This window comes from Saccostrea cucullata, unplaced genomic scaffold (assembly GCF_032062105.1).
Source record: "Saccostrea cucullata isolate Sc308-1 unplaced genomic scaffold, CSIRO_AGI_Scuc_v1 ctg769, whole genome shotgun sequence".
Taxonomy (NCBI): Eukaryota; Metazoa; Mollusca; class Bivalvia; order Ostreida; family Ostreidae; genus Saccostrea; species Saccostrea cuccullata.
In genome coordinates, this window is record NW_026935864.1 from 162,263 (window position 1) to 182,153 (window position 19,891).

The 19,891-nt window shown below is 35.3% G+C and overlaps 2 protein-coding genes across 2 annotated transcripts in view; both read left to right on the forward strand.

Moving 5' to 3' along the window:
- The window catches only part of LOC134244088 (cerebellin-1-like), an 86,016-nt gene extending 81,997 nt beyond the window's left edge, over nucleotides 1-4,019 (forward strand). Inside the window, exon 2 of the mRNA XM_062726361.1 lies at nucleotides 1,854-4,019. Within this exon, the coding sequence (XP_062582345.1) occupies nucleotides 2,146-3,903 (1,758 nt within the window). The 5' untranslated portion in view covers nucleotides 1,854-2,145 and the 3' untranslated portion in view covers nucleotides 3,904-4,019. The remainder of the gene's footprint in view (nucleotides 1-1,853) is intronic.
- LOC134244087 (uncharacterized) lies at nucleotides 1,069-14,834 on the forward strand. The gene is made up of 2 exons (XM_062726360.1): nucleotides 1,069-1,114; nucleotides 12,670-14,834. Coding segments are annotated over exons 1-2 (2,058 nt in total). The 5' UTR covers nucleotides 1,069-1,112; the 3' UTR covers nucleotides 14,726-14,834.
- Nucleotides 14,835-19,891: the final 5,057 nt, after the last annotated feature.

Genomic DNA, 19,891 nt, shown 5'->3' on the forward strand with positions numbered 1-19,891 from the left:
GTACTTTACGACTTTTGGTCTCATTTTAGGTAGGGCATATTGCTTTGCTACTAAGTGTCGGTCGGTCTGTCTGTCGGTCCACCATCAGTTTCCATTCATTTTCTTTGCAGAGGTTGCACATACTGAAATGAAATACCGGTATAGTATACAGATTTATCATAATATTTAGGTCAAGTTTTATTTGGGGTTCGATCGGGCCATTTTGGACATACATGTACATTTGTAGCTATGCTCCTTGGACTTCGAAAAATTCCAATTATTTGCAGTTTCCGTGCACATATTGAAATGAATTCGCATACAGATTAATCATAAGAAAATCTAGGTCACGTTCTGCTCAATGTACAATTGGGCCATTATGGACATAGTTGTGCTCCTTGGACTTAGAAAGATTCCAGTTATTTGCAGTTTCTGATTGCCTAAGGTGGATAGGCCGAACAGAGTGAGTTTAGCTAGAGGGTCGACAAAACACATTTTTTCACGAAAACACAGGCAATTAATGTTTTGATACCTTTTATTTTTTTATTTTGACACATCATGATGATGATATAAATTATGTTTCTCCCGCATTGGGGTTTAAACTTGGTCAATTCCGTGAAGTTCTCTAAAGTTCTGTCGAACTCCAAGGAATATTAGCTGATCCCGTCCACACTAACACAAGCCATTATCCCATCAACAGCTACAACATCTCACCCTGTGGTTAGACTGGTATTGCCTGTCTTTATCGTACGCAGTATACACAATATATCGGATATCAGAAAGGCAGGCCAGTAACCTTGTGGTCAAACATTGTTTTTCTTTGACCGCTCATTAAAACATTGGAAATGTTAATATTTTTCAAAAATAGAAACGTATAACAATCTACGTTACCGCCCTAGGTCGACATCTTATTTTTTTCGGCGACTCTGAAAATTTCTATTCTTTTTTTCATCGACCTAAATACATGAATATAAATGTACATGTATTGAGAAAAGAATCACCTATTCCCTTTGCTTTACTCTTGTATTGATAAACAGAAAACGAAACAAGATTTTCTGGGTATTTCCATTAACTTAACATGCGGTCATACCGCCATTTGCAGAGATAATATAAGGAAGCTATTTTATGAGTTATACATGTATGTATACGTTTATTTTAAAATAAATACAAATTGTATAATCATCTAAAAGAAATGTTGAATTTCTCAATAATGATACTTAAGTTTATTTTGACTCTTTCATCAAATACAATATTCTAAAATAAAAACATGCAACAAATTTCAAACACTGAAATTAATCTGCATCGAGACAATGTTTCTTCAATCACAAATCAAGAAAAGTTGTTGTGGAGCTCACAACATGTATCTACTATCGTCGAAAACCAAGGCCAAAATGTACGGTCCTCTCAAATTCTGGCCGTGGTTGAATGAGAGAAAAATATTTCGTATCTCGTTAAAACATTGGCCAATACGAGTAAAGCATAGTCAAAGAAGGAATTTTGACGTCTCCTAATAGCAAATACCGGTACATGTAGAAAGTTACGAAAAAAAAATTGTTTACTGCTGATGTCATTGTTGATTTCAATTGCGATGGAAACAAATACAGTCATTGGCTGAACATGGTGTCACAGCATAGAGGCGTAAAAAATATTCAAGATTACCACAATTCATGTGATCATGATATGATAATATGTTATCACATATAGCTATTATCATAGAGAGCTATTGTGACTTGAGACAATGACTAATTGACTATCTACATCAGTAATACAAAAATGGTCATTATTTGTACAACGAAATATATATTACATTTCTCAATAATGATCCTTAAGTATAACTTACCTTTATTTAAAATAAAAAATAACCTATTGATTGACAGGATGGACCACGTTCCCCGTCTATCAGAGGTCCTGTATGTTGGTCTGTGTCGTAAGATAGGGACACCGACAGAAGTGGCCATCAGAAGGGACGTGATGGACATGGAGGAGATGATAAAGAAACCTGTTTATAATCATAAAGGATATGTTATAATGGAAAGTGGGAGTTATAGAGAGGGGTTTAGGTTGACATCATCGGACAGGGACACAATGTTCTGGTAATGTAAATATAGATTAATAACTGACATCTCCCAGTCTCGGTTTTATGATACAACAAAACATGATATTGTGCTAATGGAAGATTCTGATACACCGCCAGGATTTGTCAAACTGCGGATCCTGACACCAGTGCGACACATAGACACGATGTCAAGCCTTGTTCTCCTTAATGGCGGGGCTTATTTATCTAGTCTTCTGTGGAGAGAACAAAGTTTACAGTACAGGATTAAGGAAGATCCCTACACTGAAAATGTCAGAATCCATGGTCCTTGTAGGAGTGGTTTCTATGGATTTCTTGAATTTGATGAAGCTTATTGCTTGGCCACTATTCTTTGGCCTAAACTATTAGGAAGTTGGGTTGACAGATGCCAGAGACACACCTGGCCGCCGGTACCTGTGTTAGAAAAAATCCTAAAAAATGAATGTCATTGTGTGCCTATTGGAAGTAAAATTGAATCGCCTTATAACGAACTGGAATGGAGGTTATCATTTTCTCAAGCTGAGCAACAACTGGTGTGTACTATGAATCATACACAGTTTCTATGTTACGGACTCCTGAAAATATTTCTGAAAGAAGTCATCAATTGTGGGGAGGATAAATTACTGTGTTCCTATTACATAAAGACCACAATATTCTGGATAATGCAATCAGGACAAGTTAGATGGTGCTCTAACAACTTATTGGATTGCTTTTGGATGTGTTTTAAATATCTTATTCAGGGTGTTTATCGTGGAGTTTTTCCCAATTTTTTCATTCCACAGAATAACATGTTCATAAACAAAGTTATAGGTGTTGCACGTGAATCTCTCTTACAACAGCTTAATCAGTATTACAGAATGGGCATGTCCTGTTTACTGCTGAGTCCGACTCTCAGATCAATCCTAGAACCAGCTCTCAGTAGCCCGTCCTTTGTGTTATCTCCTGCTGAGGGGGAATTCATAAGTGTTGCAGATTTAGATAATTGTGGTGTGAATGAATTATTTCAATTAGGTTTCTTTGCACGACACATGCTGGACTCTTATCTTTACTTAAAATCAATAAACACACTATCTCGGTTATCAATCTCACCATACCAGTTGTTAACATTACAGTACTGTACTGCTCAGACTCTTGTCCGTTTAGCCTTCATGATGACAAACAGTACTTCGTGTTGCACGCATAAAATGATATACAACTTAGATACAATAATTTGTGGCATATTGAAAATGGCAGCAAGATTAGGTCCTGTGTCTCATTTACTTTATCTAGCATTGTATTACTATAGATCAGGGAGGTATGATAAGACAGTACATATCATTTTTCTTACTAAACGAAGATTGTCACAGGACTTTATTATGTATAATGAAACGGTTGAAAGGCAGAGGTACAATGAAGCTGTAAGTATTCTGTCTTTGTCTCGAAGAATGAAGATAGCATGGGTGCATGCTGTGTGTTCATTTGAAAGCTTTCCCTTAATTGAAGAATTGTGTTTAGAACAAAATGTAAGTAAAGAACATGGAATGCCAAACCTAACATTATCACCCTTTGTTATGGTAGAGATGTTGTCTGTGTTATCTCACTATAGAATGGGTAATAGATCTCAGTGTTTACAGTCACTGACAGACCTACAGACACTGCTGCTCTATGATGACGGGACATATGCTCCTTTACATTTGAGAGACATATGCTGGCAGATACTAGGAAACTGTCAACATGTTGTGGGAGACTTGCATGGGGCGTTACGGTCTTATGAAGAGTCGCTCAGACAGTATCCTTTCTACAAAATAAAAGAAGCTACAGATCTTAGAATAGAATGTGTTAAACAACAATTACAGAGAAATGTACACATGTGAAATATGTTTTACAATGTTTCTATCGTAATGTAACGAGTTGTAGATCAGGTATTGAAGCATCACATGTTTGATAAAAATGTAACGCACACAGATAAAACGTAACTGTATGAAGATAATATATCCTCAACTTAAAGTAAACTGGAAATTTTTATGATTTATTTATATATCGAGAATACATCTTCAAAAAACTACAAAAGAATTGTACATCCGCAAGTGAATATTTTTTTCCAGTATTTCTTATGATAATCATAACTAGTATAGTTGGACGGGTTTGTAAATGTGTGAAAGAGTTATTATTAAGCGATAGTCTCTTCCATCAATGGACCATGACGTAAAGATCAATAAATTAATGCAATATTTTACACATATATATGAACTTTGTATGGTTAATTAAAAACATAAATATTAACAAAACATGGCTTAAATTTTTTTTATGTGCGACTAAGACCACAAAACATATATAAGCTGATGCATATTACACCATTTCCATCCAGTTGATACATTCAAAACATTTAATCATGGACATGGGCCCAGGTACAATTTGACACACACTTTTGAGAAAACTTACACAATTTTTTTTTCTTTAGATGTTGATACGGAAATTAAAGCCGCAGTTGTTGCAGAAAAAATACATAATCCGCTTATTTTTTTTCGAAGAATTCATGTATTTTTAATAAATAATAGTAATCAGTTGAGCCCCGCCCTAACACTAGAACACCTGACCAAGGCGCCATGAAATTCACCATTTTGGAAGAGGCACTCTTAGTCATCATTACTATGTACTTAGTTAGTTTGTTTAATACCCAGGGTTAGAGGAGAATATTTTCAAAGAATTGATGTTTTTTCACTATATAATCAATCAATAGACCCCCTTTTACACCAGAACCCATGACCCAGGGGCCGTAAAATTCAAAATTTTTGAAGAGACACTCTTGCTCATTTTTATACCCCGCCATGAATATGGCCGGCGCATATAGTGTTTGTCATGTCCGTCTTCCGTCCTTCTGTCCTTCCGTCACACTTTGCATTTAGCTCTGTTCAAAGCTAAGTTTCAAAGAAACTATCCAAGATGTTGTCATCAAACTTCACATGCTGATAGATATCTGATAGACATTGATGAGAGCTATGCAACTGCATCAACATTTTTTACCTTGACTTTGACCTTGACCTCACTTTTCGTAAATTAGTTTTTACCTCAGTTTTAAACATACCATTCAAGATGGTGTTATCAAACTTCACATGTTGATACAAACTTGCACGGATGATGTATCTAGGGATGAACACTACCAGACTTGCTTCGAATGCTGGATCTGACTTACATTTTCCCGATGAATGACCAGGGTAAATTTTTTGGAGCAGGTCCATTCCTAAGGAACTATAAGCCCTACTTAGACCAAACTTGCATGGATGATGCATCTAGGGAGTGGACACTACAAGACTTGCTTCGGATGCTGGATCTGACCTATATTTTCACTCCCAAGTAACTATAAGCCCTGCCTGAAGCAAACTTGCATGGTTGATGCATCTAGGGATGGACACTACCAGACTTGCTTCGGATGCTGGATCTGACCTACATTTTCATACCCAAGTAACTATAAGCCCTGCCTGAACCAAACTTGCATGGGTGATGCATCTAGGGATGGACACTACCAGACTTGCTTCCGATGCTGGATCTGACCTATATTTTCATACCCAAGTAACTATAAGCCCTGCCTGAACCAAACTTGCATGGGTGATGCATCTAGGGATGGACACTACCAGACTTGCTTCCGATGCTGGATCTGACCTATATTTTCATTCCAAAGTAACTATAAGCCCTGCCTGAACCAAACTTGCATGGATGATGCATCTAGGGATGGACACTACCAGACTTGCTTCGGTTGCTGGATCTGACCTACATTTTTATTCCCTAGTAACTATAAGCCCTACCTGAACCAAACTGATCAAATTTTATACACATACAAATTTTCATATTGCTCTACTAATATATCCGCAGCGGGGCATTCATGTGCTATGGACATATTTCTAGTTTAATTAAATTCTTAGTTTGTTTATTTCATACTCAGTAACTTTGTGAGAGTGCAAGGATGGGTCAATCAAACACGTTCCAAAATTCGAAGTTCAATTATTTCCAGATGAAATAAGTTGTTTTTTTTTATTTATATACAGAAAATTTGAGAAAATATTTAATCTGTGTCAAAGCACCTTTAACTTCCATGATGTTTACAACCTTCTTAATTTTTCATGTGAAAAGTTTTGTTCGCGAATCCTTTTTTATGTGTCCGGATCGATAGATTGGAGGCGTATATTGTTTTTTACTTTCTGTCTGTTTGTTTGTTTGTTGTCAACTTTAACCTCCGGCATAACATTTGAACCATGAGAGATATAGAGACTTCATATTTGGTGTGCATATTTCACTAATTAGGCTCTTTCCAACGACACCAAGGTTGGTGACCTTGTGACATTGACTGTGACATGACCTATATGCTAAATATATATAGCTTTTTCGAACTTTGTTGCCGCTGGGTGCATTGTGTTTCACAAACACATCTTGTTTTAAATTATACATGGCATGTCTTTAGAATTTTTCAGTTAACAATAAAATGAAAATCAATTTACGCAGGTGGATTTTCATAAAAATTACAAATCGAGTGTTCGAAGGAAAGGTTGTCGCAATTAAAAGTTTAACTACGTCACTGTTAGCCTATCTGTAGCCATGTTGCTATGTATAATAATATGCTGTCTTTGGCAGAGTCAAAGTCCTTATTCCTTTGAATCAATCAGATTCTAATGTCAAGAATTTTGCTGCTCGGAATTGATTAGTTGGAATAAATCAAATCGTGGACTCGGTTGATTATTCTGAAGATCCCGAACATATTTGACCTCAGATGTGTACAAGTGTGCGGGTTGTTGGATTTTCTGTTGAATATTGTGGACAAGAACCTGAAGCTTGTTTATTTGACGGATGTGAAAAGTTCATTTAAGGCTTATTTTCAAAAATATTGTCCTTCTCAGATACAATTTTAAAAGATATTTTTAATTTAACTTAATCAATATTATATTAATAAATGTAAAGTTAGTTAACATAATTGAATTGGACATCAGGCATGGCCTATATGTCCTCTCCAAACTAAAAACATGAATATGCATACCATTTAAAAGTTTTAGAATAATTAACTATAAAATATTAAACTGTAGTTACATGCATTCAGTCAAGAATAGTACAATTTTCCAAAGTCAACAGTGAATATTTTCGTCATGAAAAATTAGTTTTGAGGCATATGAAATGCAGCATGATTTTAACTGAATATCAGCACCCCACCACCACAAAAAGGCGGCGAAACATTGTGAGAGGTCTGTTGTAGAAGTCCAGTGCTTTTTATCTAATATTCGACGTTTCTATAATTAGCAAATCTAAACTTGGGATTTGTTGGCAAAAAATTCAACGCGTAGGTTTATTTTTAATGTTAATCTATAGACTGCCTCTACATAGTAACTTCCTTTTCTGGTGGATTTTAAAGTGTAAATATGATATGTAGACAATAGATAAATGGCGTGTAATCTTTCTCACAATGCAATGTCTACCCTTCAGTGCGCCCACGGGATTAAATCTCTTTTGTATTTGTTTACATTCGCTACGGTTTTAGATGAGATAACGTAAAATATCTCACCTATCGAGGTGTTTTGGATTGAGGAGGTATATTTATCTGACCACTGGTTTATGGTCAGTTCAGCAGCACCGGGTCGGGGTCTCCGGAGGGTGGATAGGTAGCCGGGATATCTCCTCCCCTTGGTTTGTTATCAGTATTTCAAGTAAGTATAAACTTATCTTCACACAATGCATGTTACTAGTTATTTATATTGTAATAGTGTAATATAGTTCAACGAATAGCAAATGATAAAGTATACAAGTCTGGGGGCGTGTGTTATGAAAATGGCTGATTAATCAAATCGGTGTAGTATACTTATTTTAAATAATGCAGTCCTATAAATGAACAATTAAATTAAATTAAGTTTTATTCTTTTGAAACTCTGAAGTTCAAATGATTTAGCATTGGATATGCATAAGTCTCCTTACAAAGAATCAAAACAAATTTCAGTAATACCAACGGCAGCTTCTAATAGAAGAATACAGATTAAAATGACTGGAAATCCGAGTTATGTACTTTTTAATAATTAAATTAAGCAAGCATGATAACTAGATATAACCTAACAATAAACCATTCCATTAATAAAAAAAATTATATGCCAAATGAACTGTATATACATGTAAAATATAAATGTATCCCTGAAAATAAAAATTCTATTTTTCCCGACAAAGCCTGCAAATAACATAAAGTGTAACATAAACATAAAAAGTGTAACATATTGTAAAACCTCCTATCAAAAATTCTCAGGGACACCATGAAGTCACTGGAGAAAAGATCAAGTCAGCAAGACATCATAACAATTCATCGAGAACTGCACTAAACGTCTGGTAACAAACACAAGGTATAGTCACAGAGACGCTGAAGGAAGTTACAAATACACCAGGGAACTATGTCCCTGAGCTGGTCAAACTAACAATTCTGTTGTGTCTGAACACATTCCAGGAACCTAGCACAAGTAACCATACCACAGCAATGAGTAACAACAAAAGAAAATGAATCTAAGATTGATTGATTCAAGGTTCTATTACGTCCCTTTGAGAATGTTTCACTCATATATACAAGTCACCAAATCACCCCTACTTATGTTAGTGTTATTTAAATTCAAGACACGTGGTTTAGGTTGACCCATTTAAAGGTTATAGGATGGAACCGGTGTTTTATAAATAAAATTGGCAGTAAACAGGAAATGGACATAGTCTGTTTGAATACCGTCTGTATTTCTTTTGAAAAGATGCCCTGTGAAAAATGTGTTTCCAGACCTTTCTGAAAGACTTTCGTGATCTTCAATAGAAAATGGTGGCTAAAGGAGGGGGGGGGATAACAATGTATCTTATCGTAATTTACGGCGAAATTTAGAACATTCTTGCGACCGATACGCTGGTAAAATGTGTAATATCATCTACACTGACAAATCTTTGTTGCCTTAAATGGCTATTGTTAGGTAGGATCTTACCACGAGCAACTGACCAATCGTTGAATAGCAACGTTTACGCCAAATACATGTTTACATTTTACTTCGAACACGTGTTTAAGGTAAATCTATGACCATGTTAGTGCAGTGCAAAATTGAAACAAAATGTTCTAATGATCAAAATACAAAGATTAGAAAGCATGAAAGATGTCACGCGCGTTTTTAATCTTTTGTTGACTAGACAAAAATTTGTTTAATAAAATGTACTTTGTGTCAATTTCAGAACACCAGCGCTTCAACAAGGGTAAGGAAAACAAGCAGCATCTATTATGCTTTTAAATGGACAAAACAGTTTTTTGCATAACTATACTCGTGATCTCGTGTTTTTTGGCCAGGGAATACGCCTGACAATTGTATTCACCAATAGTGCAACTAAAGAATTAATAGAGTCGCAAATCACTTTTAATTGCAGCATGACTTCGAGAAACCTAAACTTCCAGCGTTTATTTAACAAATGAATTGTTTTTCATTGTAAACATGAAAATAATATTTTTTAAAATGCTTTTCATTTACTAAATAGATGGAAAAATGGTCTTTTTGTCTTTCCGATCACCATAAGATTTTTCTTTTCTTTCACGCGTAAAATTCCTATAGTATTCGTAGTAACCCATAATGCAATTCTCATTCAGCTGATTTGTCAGTAAAGTCATGTTGGTGCCTCATTTGCTAATCTGACGCCAAAAATATAGTCCCGGTTCCCATGCAAGAATATTTGTTCTAAAAGAAAATTTTAATTCATGACTAGAAATTGTATCATAGAGAATACTTATTTAAGTGTGAATGAATACAAGAGTGATCGATTGATAAAACTGAAACGCAGTATAACTTTCTGTTTATCATGTCTCCACGTGCAAGTCACTTCCTATTTCCGTGAATAATTTACCTTATCTCGCTGCAGTCTCGCTAACTCTCGCCAGAGCCACCGAAAGAGCTACTCTGAACTCATCGGGTTTTATAATGTGCAGTACACCCCCCCCCCAAAAAAAAAGGTTCCGAACGCATTAGTATTGGGGCAAATATCGATGAAGGACTTATTAAAACTTTTACTCGGGACTCAAGGCCAGTTATGCGTAGGTCACATTTAAGCCGATGGTTGGGCGACTAAATTTTTCTCGTATTGTCGGCTGAAAACATGATCGCCCGACAGAAGTGTCGGGCGACTCGTAGCAGTCACATTAATTCCTAAAAACACAGATAATTTTCAAAAATTTAATAATTATTCGTCGGCCAAAAGTCGTCTTTTCATCGTTTGCTAATCCGCAGTTTGATTTTCACCGTCGGCCGACATTTATGAAAATCTAATTCCTAAATGTCGACCGACCGACGACCGGCTTAAAAAACTCTCTGCCGATGGTCGGACGTTGATCGAAGGTTGGTCGACAGACTATTTAACGACCGCTTCAATTGGAAGAATCGGCCACCGACGCAGAAAAAAATATAACATGGCCCGACAGACACAAAATTGGTCGGCCGACAAAAAAACCCCCTCAAAATCGGGCAAGACAACGGCCGATGAACATCCGACTGTCACTCGAAGAATCCTAGTTTTGCTTCAAAACCGTCGGCCGTTGGTCGTTTTTGTAAATGTGACTGGGGTTTTAGCAGTGAGAGTTTTTTATTGTTCGCTGAGCTGCGGTTTGATTACCATGTTGGCCGACGTTTGCGATATCCTAATTCCTGAATATTGACCGACCAACGATTGATTTAACAAAGTGTCTGCCCAAGGTGTCACGATGATCGATTGATCGTATGTTGTTTAAAGCTGAACACTTCTTTGGTATCTTACTTCCCTGCAATAGACGAAGTATTACGTTATTATTGTCGCTACTGGGTGCTGTATAGCATACGTCCGTCTACATCGGTGTCGACTGATTACAATGAATAGTGACAAAGTTCTGCCCTTAATATAGGAGTCTGCAGGTATAGCAATTCTCCGTACAAAAATGGTGGACACATTCCTTTTACGAATCGTTTTCAGATCTAATGTCCCTCAGGATAGGCCTCCACGTCCCATTGTGGGATTCGAACCCGCGACGTAAGTATCAAGTTCTTACTTCATATTTCGAATGAAGTATAAACCGAGGTCATGTATCGCAGTAGGTACATGTACTGACACGACAAAGACCCTAAACAGCTCAAGTGCCCTGAGCGCCGAGCATAGGAGAAAATTTGCAGCTCTCCATCGGCAAGTGGTGACGTCTCCATCTGAGTGAAAAATTCTCGTTTTGTTTTGGATACGTTTGGGCCATTTTTGACATAGATATGCCCCTTGGACTTTCCAGTCCAAAAATTCCAGTTATTTGTAGTTTCTGTTTCTGTTTGCCTCAGGCCTTGGGCCGAACGGAAAGGGTTTGATAAGAGGGTCGACAAAACGCATTTTCCCCTGATAGCACAGTCAATAAATGTTTTTAAATACTTTTTTATTTTGACACATCTTGATGATGATGTAAATTTCGTTTTCCCGCACTGGGATTTAAACTTGGTCAATTCCGTGAAGTTCTGAAAAATGACGTCGAACTCCAAGGAATATAAATAAGGTAATTTTAGCTGACTCCGCCCACACTGTGACGAAAGCCCATCGGCAAATCCAACATCTCACTCTGTAATCAAACACTGATGTTCAATGATCGCTTATTAAAACATTTGAAATGTTTATTTTTTTAAAATCGAAACGTATAACAATCTATGTTACCGCCCCTGGGTCAACGTCTGATTTTTTTTACTGTGACTGAAAATTGCAATTCTATTTTTTATCGACCCAACAACATGTATATAGATGTATTGAGAAAAGAATCACCTATTTGTTTGGGTTTACAAGTACAGAAATCGAAACAATATTTTCCGGGTGTTTCTCTTTAACTTAATATACCCACAGGCCGCCATTTGCAGAGAGAGGATAAGAAATCCAAAATTGATAAGTGGTACATGTATGTATACGTTTATTTTAAAATACAAATTATGTAATCATCTAAAGAAATGTTGAATTTCTCAGCAATGACACTGAAGTATAACTTTTTGGTGTCTTTCATCAAATACAATGTTTAAAAAATACAAAACATTCACCAAATTTTAAACACTGTCATTAATCTGGATCGAGGCAATGTTTCTCAAATCGCAAATCACGAAAAATTATTGTGGAGCTTACATGTACTGTCTACCATCTTCGCATACCATGACCAAAATGTACGGTCCTATCCGATTCTGGCAGTCAGAATATTTCGTATACCATTAAAAATATTGGCCAATGCGAGTAAAGTACAGCTGTATAGTCGGAAAATAAACTTTAACGCAACCTTCCAATGCCCAATCTCAATTCACAAAACATTTCTTGTTTACTGATGATGTCGATGTTGATTTCAATTGCGATGGAAAAAATATTGTCATTGGCTGAACATGATGTCATGTAGCATGAATTAAGGTGTAAATACAATGTATTCAAGATTACGACAATTTATGTGATCAAATAGTCACGGGTAGGAGAGAGCTATTATGTAGACTCCGAACCGTGGCTTGAGACAATGACTATTTACGAAAGTTATACAAAAATGATCATTATTTCAAAAAAATATATTAAATTTCTCAATAATGAAACTTAAGTATAACTTACCTTTACATGTATAATAAATATAACCTATTAATATACAGGATGGACCACATTCCCCGTCTATCAGAGGTCCTGTATGTTGGTCTGTGTCGTAAGATAGGGACACCGACAGAAGTGGCCATCAGAAGGGACGTGTTGGACATGGAGGAGATGGTAGCGAAACCTGTTTGGAATCACAAAGGCTATGCTGTGATAAAGAGTGGAAGTTATAGAGAGGGATTCGGGTTCAGATCATCTGACATAGATAAAATGTTCTGGTTCTGTAAATTTAAATTGATAACTGACATCTCCCAGTCTCGGTTTTATAATGCATCAAAATATATAATTGTGGTTTTGGAAGATTCTGATACACCGCCAGGATTTGTCAGATTACGCCTCCTGACACCACTGCGACACAAAGGCACGATATCATGCTGTGTTCTCTTTAATGGCTGGGATTATTTATCGAGTCGTCTATGGAGAGAAAACATTTTTCAGTTTAGGAATAAGAATTGTCCGTCCGTCGAAAATATCAAAATCCATGGTCCTTGTAGCAGTGGTTTCTACGGATCTCTTGAATTCGATGAAGCCTATTGTTTAGCCACTTTTCCTTGGCCTAAACTGTTAGGAAGTTGGATTGAAAGATGTCAGAGGTATACCTGGCCGCCAGTACCTGTGCTAGAAAAAATTTTAAAAAATGAATGTCACTGTGTGCCTATTGGTAGTAAAGTAAATATGACTTCTGACGATTTGGAATGGAGATTATCATTTTCTCAGGCTGAGCAACAACTAGTGTGTACCATGAATCATACACAGTTTCTATGTTACGGACTCCTGAAAATATTTTTGAAGGAAGTTATCAATAGTGGGGAGGATAAATTACTGTGTTCATATTACATGAAGACCACAATGTTCTGGATAATGCAATCAGGACAACTTAGATGGTGCCCAAACAGCTTACTGGATTGTTTTTGGAGTTGTTTAAAATATCTGATTCATTGCGTTTATCGTGGAGTTTTTCCTAATTTTTTCATTCCACAGAATAACATGTTCATAAACAAAGTTGTTAATGATTCACGTGAATCACTTTTACAACAGCTTTATCAGTATTACAGAATGGGCGTGTCCTGTTTACTGCTGAGTCCGACTCTCAGATCAATCTTAGAACCAGCCCTAAGTAGCCCGTATGTAGAAATATCTGCTGCTGAGGGAGAATTTATGAGTGTAGCAGATTTAGATATATGTGGCATGGAAGAAATATTTAAATTACGCTTTCCTGCACAACACATGCTGGACTCTTATCTATACTTCAAATCAATTAACACTCTATCTCCGTTATCAATCACACCACATCAGTTATTAACATTACAGTACTGTACCGCTGAGACTCTTGTTAGTTTAGCCTTCATAATGACAAACAGTTCTTCATGTTGCAAACACAAAAAAATCTATAACTTAGGTACAAAAATTTGTGGCATGTTGAAAATGGCAGCAAGATTAAGTCCTGTGTCTTATTTCCTTTATTTAGCATTGTTTTACTATAGAACAGGGAGATATGATAAGACAGTACGTATCAATTATATTACTAAACAAAGATTGTCACAAAACTTGTTTTTGTTAAAATATACTGTCGATGGGCAAAGGTACAACGAAGCTTTAAGTAATCTGTCTTTATCTAGAAGAATGAGAATAGCCTGGGTGGATAATGTGTCTTTATCTGTAAATATCCCCTATATTGAAGAATTGTGTTTAGAACAAAATGTGAGTAAAAAACATGGAAAAACAATCCTATTTTTATCACCGTTTGTTATAGTAGAGATGTTGTCAGTGTTATCTCACTATAGAATGGGTAATAGATCTCAGTGTTTACAGTCACTGACAGACCTACAGACACTGCTGCTCTATGATGATGGAAAATATGTTCCTTTACACATCAGAGACATATCCTGGCAGATACTAGGAATCTGTCAGCATGTTGTGGGAGACTTACACGGGGCTTTATATTCTTTTGAAGAATCGCTCAGACAGGAACCATATCACAAAATAAAAGAAGCTACAGATTTTAGAATAGAATGTGTTAAGCAACAATTGCAGAGAAATGAACATATGTTAATATAGGTTTCTAAATGTTTCTGTTTTAATTTAAAGCGTTGTAGACCTGAAAGTGGTATTTGTTTGATAAAATTGTAAAGGACACAGATAAACGTAATTGTATGAAGATAATATATATCATATATGTATAGACTGGAATTTTTTTTTAACATTTATTCTTCTATTGAGAATATATCTTCAAAAATCTACAAAAGAAATTAATTTATCATATGTACTAGGAACACGTGCTTTTGTTTATTATGTGCTAATAATAGCGACAGTAGCTATTGGTCAGTATTTAAAGGTCGATACCTGTAGAAGGGTGAACAGGTATTCACTTTAATCACTATTTTAACTCATTCGAAGGCTTTGCTTTGCGACATTCACACCCACCCACCCACCCTCTTACTTACTTCAACATTTTACTAGTATTTTGTTTAATAAAGAAAGTAATTGTTTTCATTTCAAGAAAATTAAAAGTTTTGTACATAACAGATTATAATTGTCAAAGATGGGAAACAATTTGCTTAGTCGCTCTAGATAATTTTATGTAAAATTTGATATAAATGTAAGATTGTTGTGTAAGGGTACATATTAGCTACATATAGTCGAAATGTGTTTACAGATAGTTCTAACTTACATTCATTTTGCATAGGTTTTACTTAAACTAGTCGATTAATTGTACATTATAATATATGATACGTACGTAAGTTTGTGAGAATGAGTCCGCCATTCATTTTGTTTACCTCGCAATTGCTGCGGACTTCCAGGTTTCCATAGTTTTTTCAACATAAATCGATGTTGTTTTTTATCTATGGTTTTTCCTGGGCGGCGCGGGAAGCATAATTGTGTTTATACATGCATCATATTACGTTTTTAATCAGTGAAGTGAGGATATATAAAAGCATTGTGTTAAAATGCATTTTGTACTGTTATGTGTGATTAATTATATTTTTGATATATTGTAGAAGGAAGGTAGAGAATCGGTACCATTGAAGACTTGTTTTTGTAAATGTATACGTCTAATAAATATTGGCAAGCAAGCGCTTCCATTTCCAATGTAGACAAGTGTTCTTGTTTTGATTGTAAATAATTTATGTTCGTTTGAGTGAAACGAATTAGAACATAATTATATATCCACATCAAGTGAATATTTTCTCCATTATTTTTTATGATAATCAAACTAGTATATAGTTGGACCGGTTTGTACATGTATGAAAGAGTCCTTAATTAAGCAATGGTTTCTTCCATTAATGGATTATGACGTAAAGATCAATAATACAATATTTTACATATATGTATATAAATGTACTTTGTATGATTAATTAAAGACATAAATATTAACAAAAGAATGTCTTAAAGTTTTTTTTAATGTGGGACTTTGACAAAAAAACAAGAGCTGATGCATATTACACCATTTCCATCCAGTTGATACATTAAAAACGTTTGATCTTAGACGATAAAATGGGCCAAGGTACAATTTGACACAGACTTTTGAGAAAACTTACACAATAATTTTTTTCTTAAGATGTTGATACGGAAATTAAAGCCGCAGTTGTTGCAGAAAAAATACATAATTTGCTTACTTTTTTCAAAGAATTCATGTATTTTATTAAATAATCTGTAGAACCCCGCCCTAACACTAGAACACCTGACCCAGGCGCCATGAAATTCACAATTTTGGAAGAGGCAGTCTTAGTCATAAAAACTATGTACTTAGTTAGTTTGTGCAATACCCTTAGTTTGTTCAATACCCATGGTTACAGGAGAATATATTCAAAGAATTTTTTGTCACTACATAATCAATCAATAGACCCCCTTTTACACCAGAACCCATGACCCAGGGGCCATAAAATTAACAAGTTTGGAAGAAACACTCTTGATCATTTTTTAATATAAATACTAAGTTTGTTTATTTAATAATCAGTAATAGGGAAGATTTTCAAAGAATTATTTTAAGCATTTTCACTCTATAATGATGAGAGCCCCGCCATAACACCAGAACTCTTGACCCAGGCGCCTTGAAATTCCCAATTATTAAAGGGCCACTCTTGGTTATCATAACTATGTACTTAATAGTTATTTTGTTTGTACCTAGGAACAGAGAAGAAGATTTTTAAAGAAATAATGCACTTTCACAATATGATCTATAGGATTTTCAAAGAATTTATGCATTTTCACTATACAATCTACATAGCTCCGCCCTAACACCCGGGCCCCTAAACCTAGGGCAATGAATTTTACAATTGTTGTTGAGAGCTCACTGCTTATTAAAATCATGCCAACAGTTTGACTGCTTGATGTCCAGGAGTAAAGAAGAAGATATTTAGCCGGGCTTGCTGAAAGCATAGCCCTGGCTATAGGCGTCATGATCGCCTCAGTTCTATAAATAGACAATGTAAACAAAAAAACCAAACAGCGTTCAAGAAGAAACTTCCGATATACAAAGTAGTTTTCCTGAAATTCATCGAATCGGGCAAATCATGAAATAATAATTTATTATTTGTGAGAAAACTAGCATTTACAGGTATTTGTTTCCAATTCATTGTCTACATTATGATCACGAAATTGAACATTTTCACATAAAACATCCAATCGTAAATACTCGGTCATTATCGTAACCACAAATAATGATAATAGGTGTCACAACAGTATTAATTTCTGCTATATATTCTTACCAAAAATGCGCAAGTTTGAGTAGATGTAACTAATTCAAAACAAACTTCTGAGAAGTTTCCTTTTCAGATCTTGTAAAACCATTCTTTATAAAGATTTTAGTACCAAAAAATACATAGCCATCCAGCAAGGCACGCAAGTTTGTTTCGGTCGAAGTTGAGCAGGTGCTTGAAAATCTAGTCCAGGGCCTAATCACTCCCCACTCTTGACAGTATATAGAAAAATCAGCACGCCCTAAATTTTAATAAATCTGGTCAATACAGGAAGTTTACATGTTGTTTTTCATCTCATAAAAAAATTCAGCTCCAGTCTCGTATCAAAATGCCCGAATCGGAAGGGAAGATTCCGGGATTATTTTTCGTCAGCCATGATTTGACGTGAACCAAAGTGTAATACTGTTATGACACCTGCAATTAAACTTAAATTTTTTCCTTGCCGGTATATTGCTATTTTCCCGATCTATGATGATTATCTAATGTATTTACCAAGTTTCATAAAAATCCGTCCCAAGATAGGAAAATTACGGGCAAAACTCTGTGACAGGGGGCTTCGCGGTGAACACGGATTTCTAAAAATATGGCAAAAATTGAACTGTATGTAATGATCTTGCGCGTTAAACTTGTGCGGTTTTTTCGTTTTAATTTTTTAATGGATGCATACTGATTCACATGAGGATGAAAAATTGTTCGAAATAAGTTTGCATTTTATAATAGGGTGAAAGAAATAGTTTTTGTCATAAGGTTGGGGGGTGGGGTTAAAATGGGCATCGAAAAAATAAATATTATTGAAATATTAAAGTGTTTTCTGCTTAATTACGATTGATTTGCCTCAATAATTATTTTTTCCGACCGGATTTCTTTATCTGTTACCAATGTGTTCCAAATAAACCGATATTTACACATATTCAGAATTTTTATTTTGCTCCGAGTGTGGTCTAAATTTTTTTAATTTATAGATTTCAAAATTAACTATGAGTAAATAATGTTAACGAGTGTGATGGCAAGGTATTTTTTAAGCTGTCCTCTAAATTTCATGCATTTCTCTCAACCCGATACATCCAAATCAGGCCGTGGTGTGGCCAACATAATTTATTTTAGAGGAAATCTGGACTAATTTTCTATGCTCCATTAAACATGAACGAACAGCAATGACGGCCGAAAAATGCCATTATTTCTCATTTTCCGTCTAAACTCACAAAATAAAACCTTAATTCTTAGACTACAATATTTCTAAGTACAAAATTCGGTTTTACTGCAGGTGTCACAACAGTATTAATTTCTGCTATATATTCTTACCAAAAATGCGCAAGTTTGAGTAGATGTAACTAATTCAAAACAAACTTCTGAGAAGTTTCCTTTTCAGATCTTGTAAAACCATTCTTTATAAAGATTTTAGTACCAAAAAATACATAGCCATCCAGCAAGGCACGCAAGTTTGTTTCGGTCGAAGTTGAGCAGGTGCTTGAAAATCTAGTCCAGGGCCTAATCACTCCCGACTCTTGACAGTATATAGAAAAATCAGCACGCCCTAAATTTTAATAAATCTGGTCAATACAGGAAGTTTACATGTTGTTTTTCATCTCATAAAAAAATTCAGCTCCAGTCTCGTATCAAAATGCCCGAATCGGAAGGGAAGATTCCGGGATTATTTTTCGTCAGCCATGATTTGACGTGAACCAAAGTGTAATACTGTTATGACACCTGCAATTAAACTTAAATTTTTTCCTTGCCGGTATATTGCTATTTTCCCGATCTATGATGATTATCTAATGTATTTACCAAGTTTCATAAAAATCCGTCCCAAGATAGGAAAATTACGGGCAAAACTCTGTGACAGGGGGCTTCGCGGTGAACACGGATTTCTAAAAATATGGCAAAAATTGAACTGTATGTAATGATCTTGCGCGTTAAACTTGTGCGGTTTTTTCGTTTTAATTTTTTAATGGATGCATACTGATTCACATGAGGATGAAAAATTGTTCGAAATAAGTTTGCATTTTATAATAGGGTGAAAGAAATAGTTTTTGTCATAAGGTTGGGGGGTGGGGTTAAAATGGGCATCGAAAAAATAAATATTATTGAAATATTAAAGTGTTTTCTGCTTAATTACGATTAAATTGCCTCAATAATTATTTCTTCCGACCGGATTTCTTTATCTGTTACCAATGTGTTCCAAATAAACCGATATTTACACATATTCAGAATTTTTATTTTGCTCCGAGTGTGGTCTAAATTTTTTTAATTTATAGATTTCAAAATTAACTATGAGTAAATAATGTTAACGAGTGTGATGGCAAGGTATTTTTTAAGCTGTCCTCTAAATTTCATGCATTTCTCTCAACCCGATACATCCAAATCAGGCCGTGGTGTGGCCAACATAATTTATTTTAGAGGAAATCTGGACTAATTTTCTATGCTCCATTAAACATGAACGAACAGCAATGACGGCCGAAAAATGCCATTATTTCTCATTTTCCGTCTAAACTCACAAAATAAATCCTTAATTCTTAGACTACAA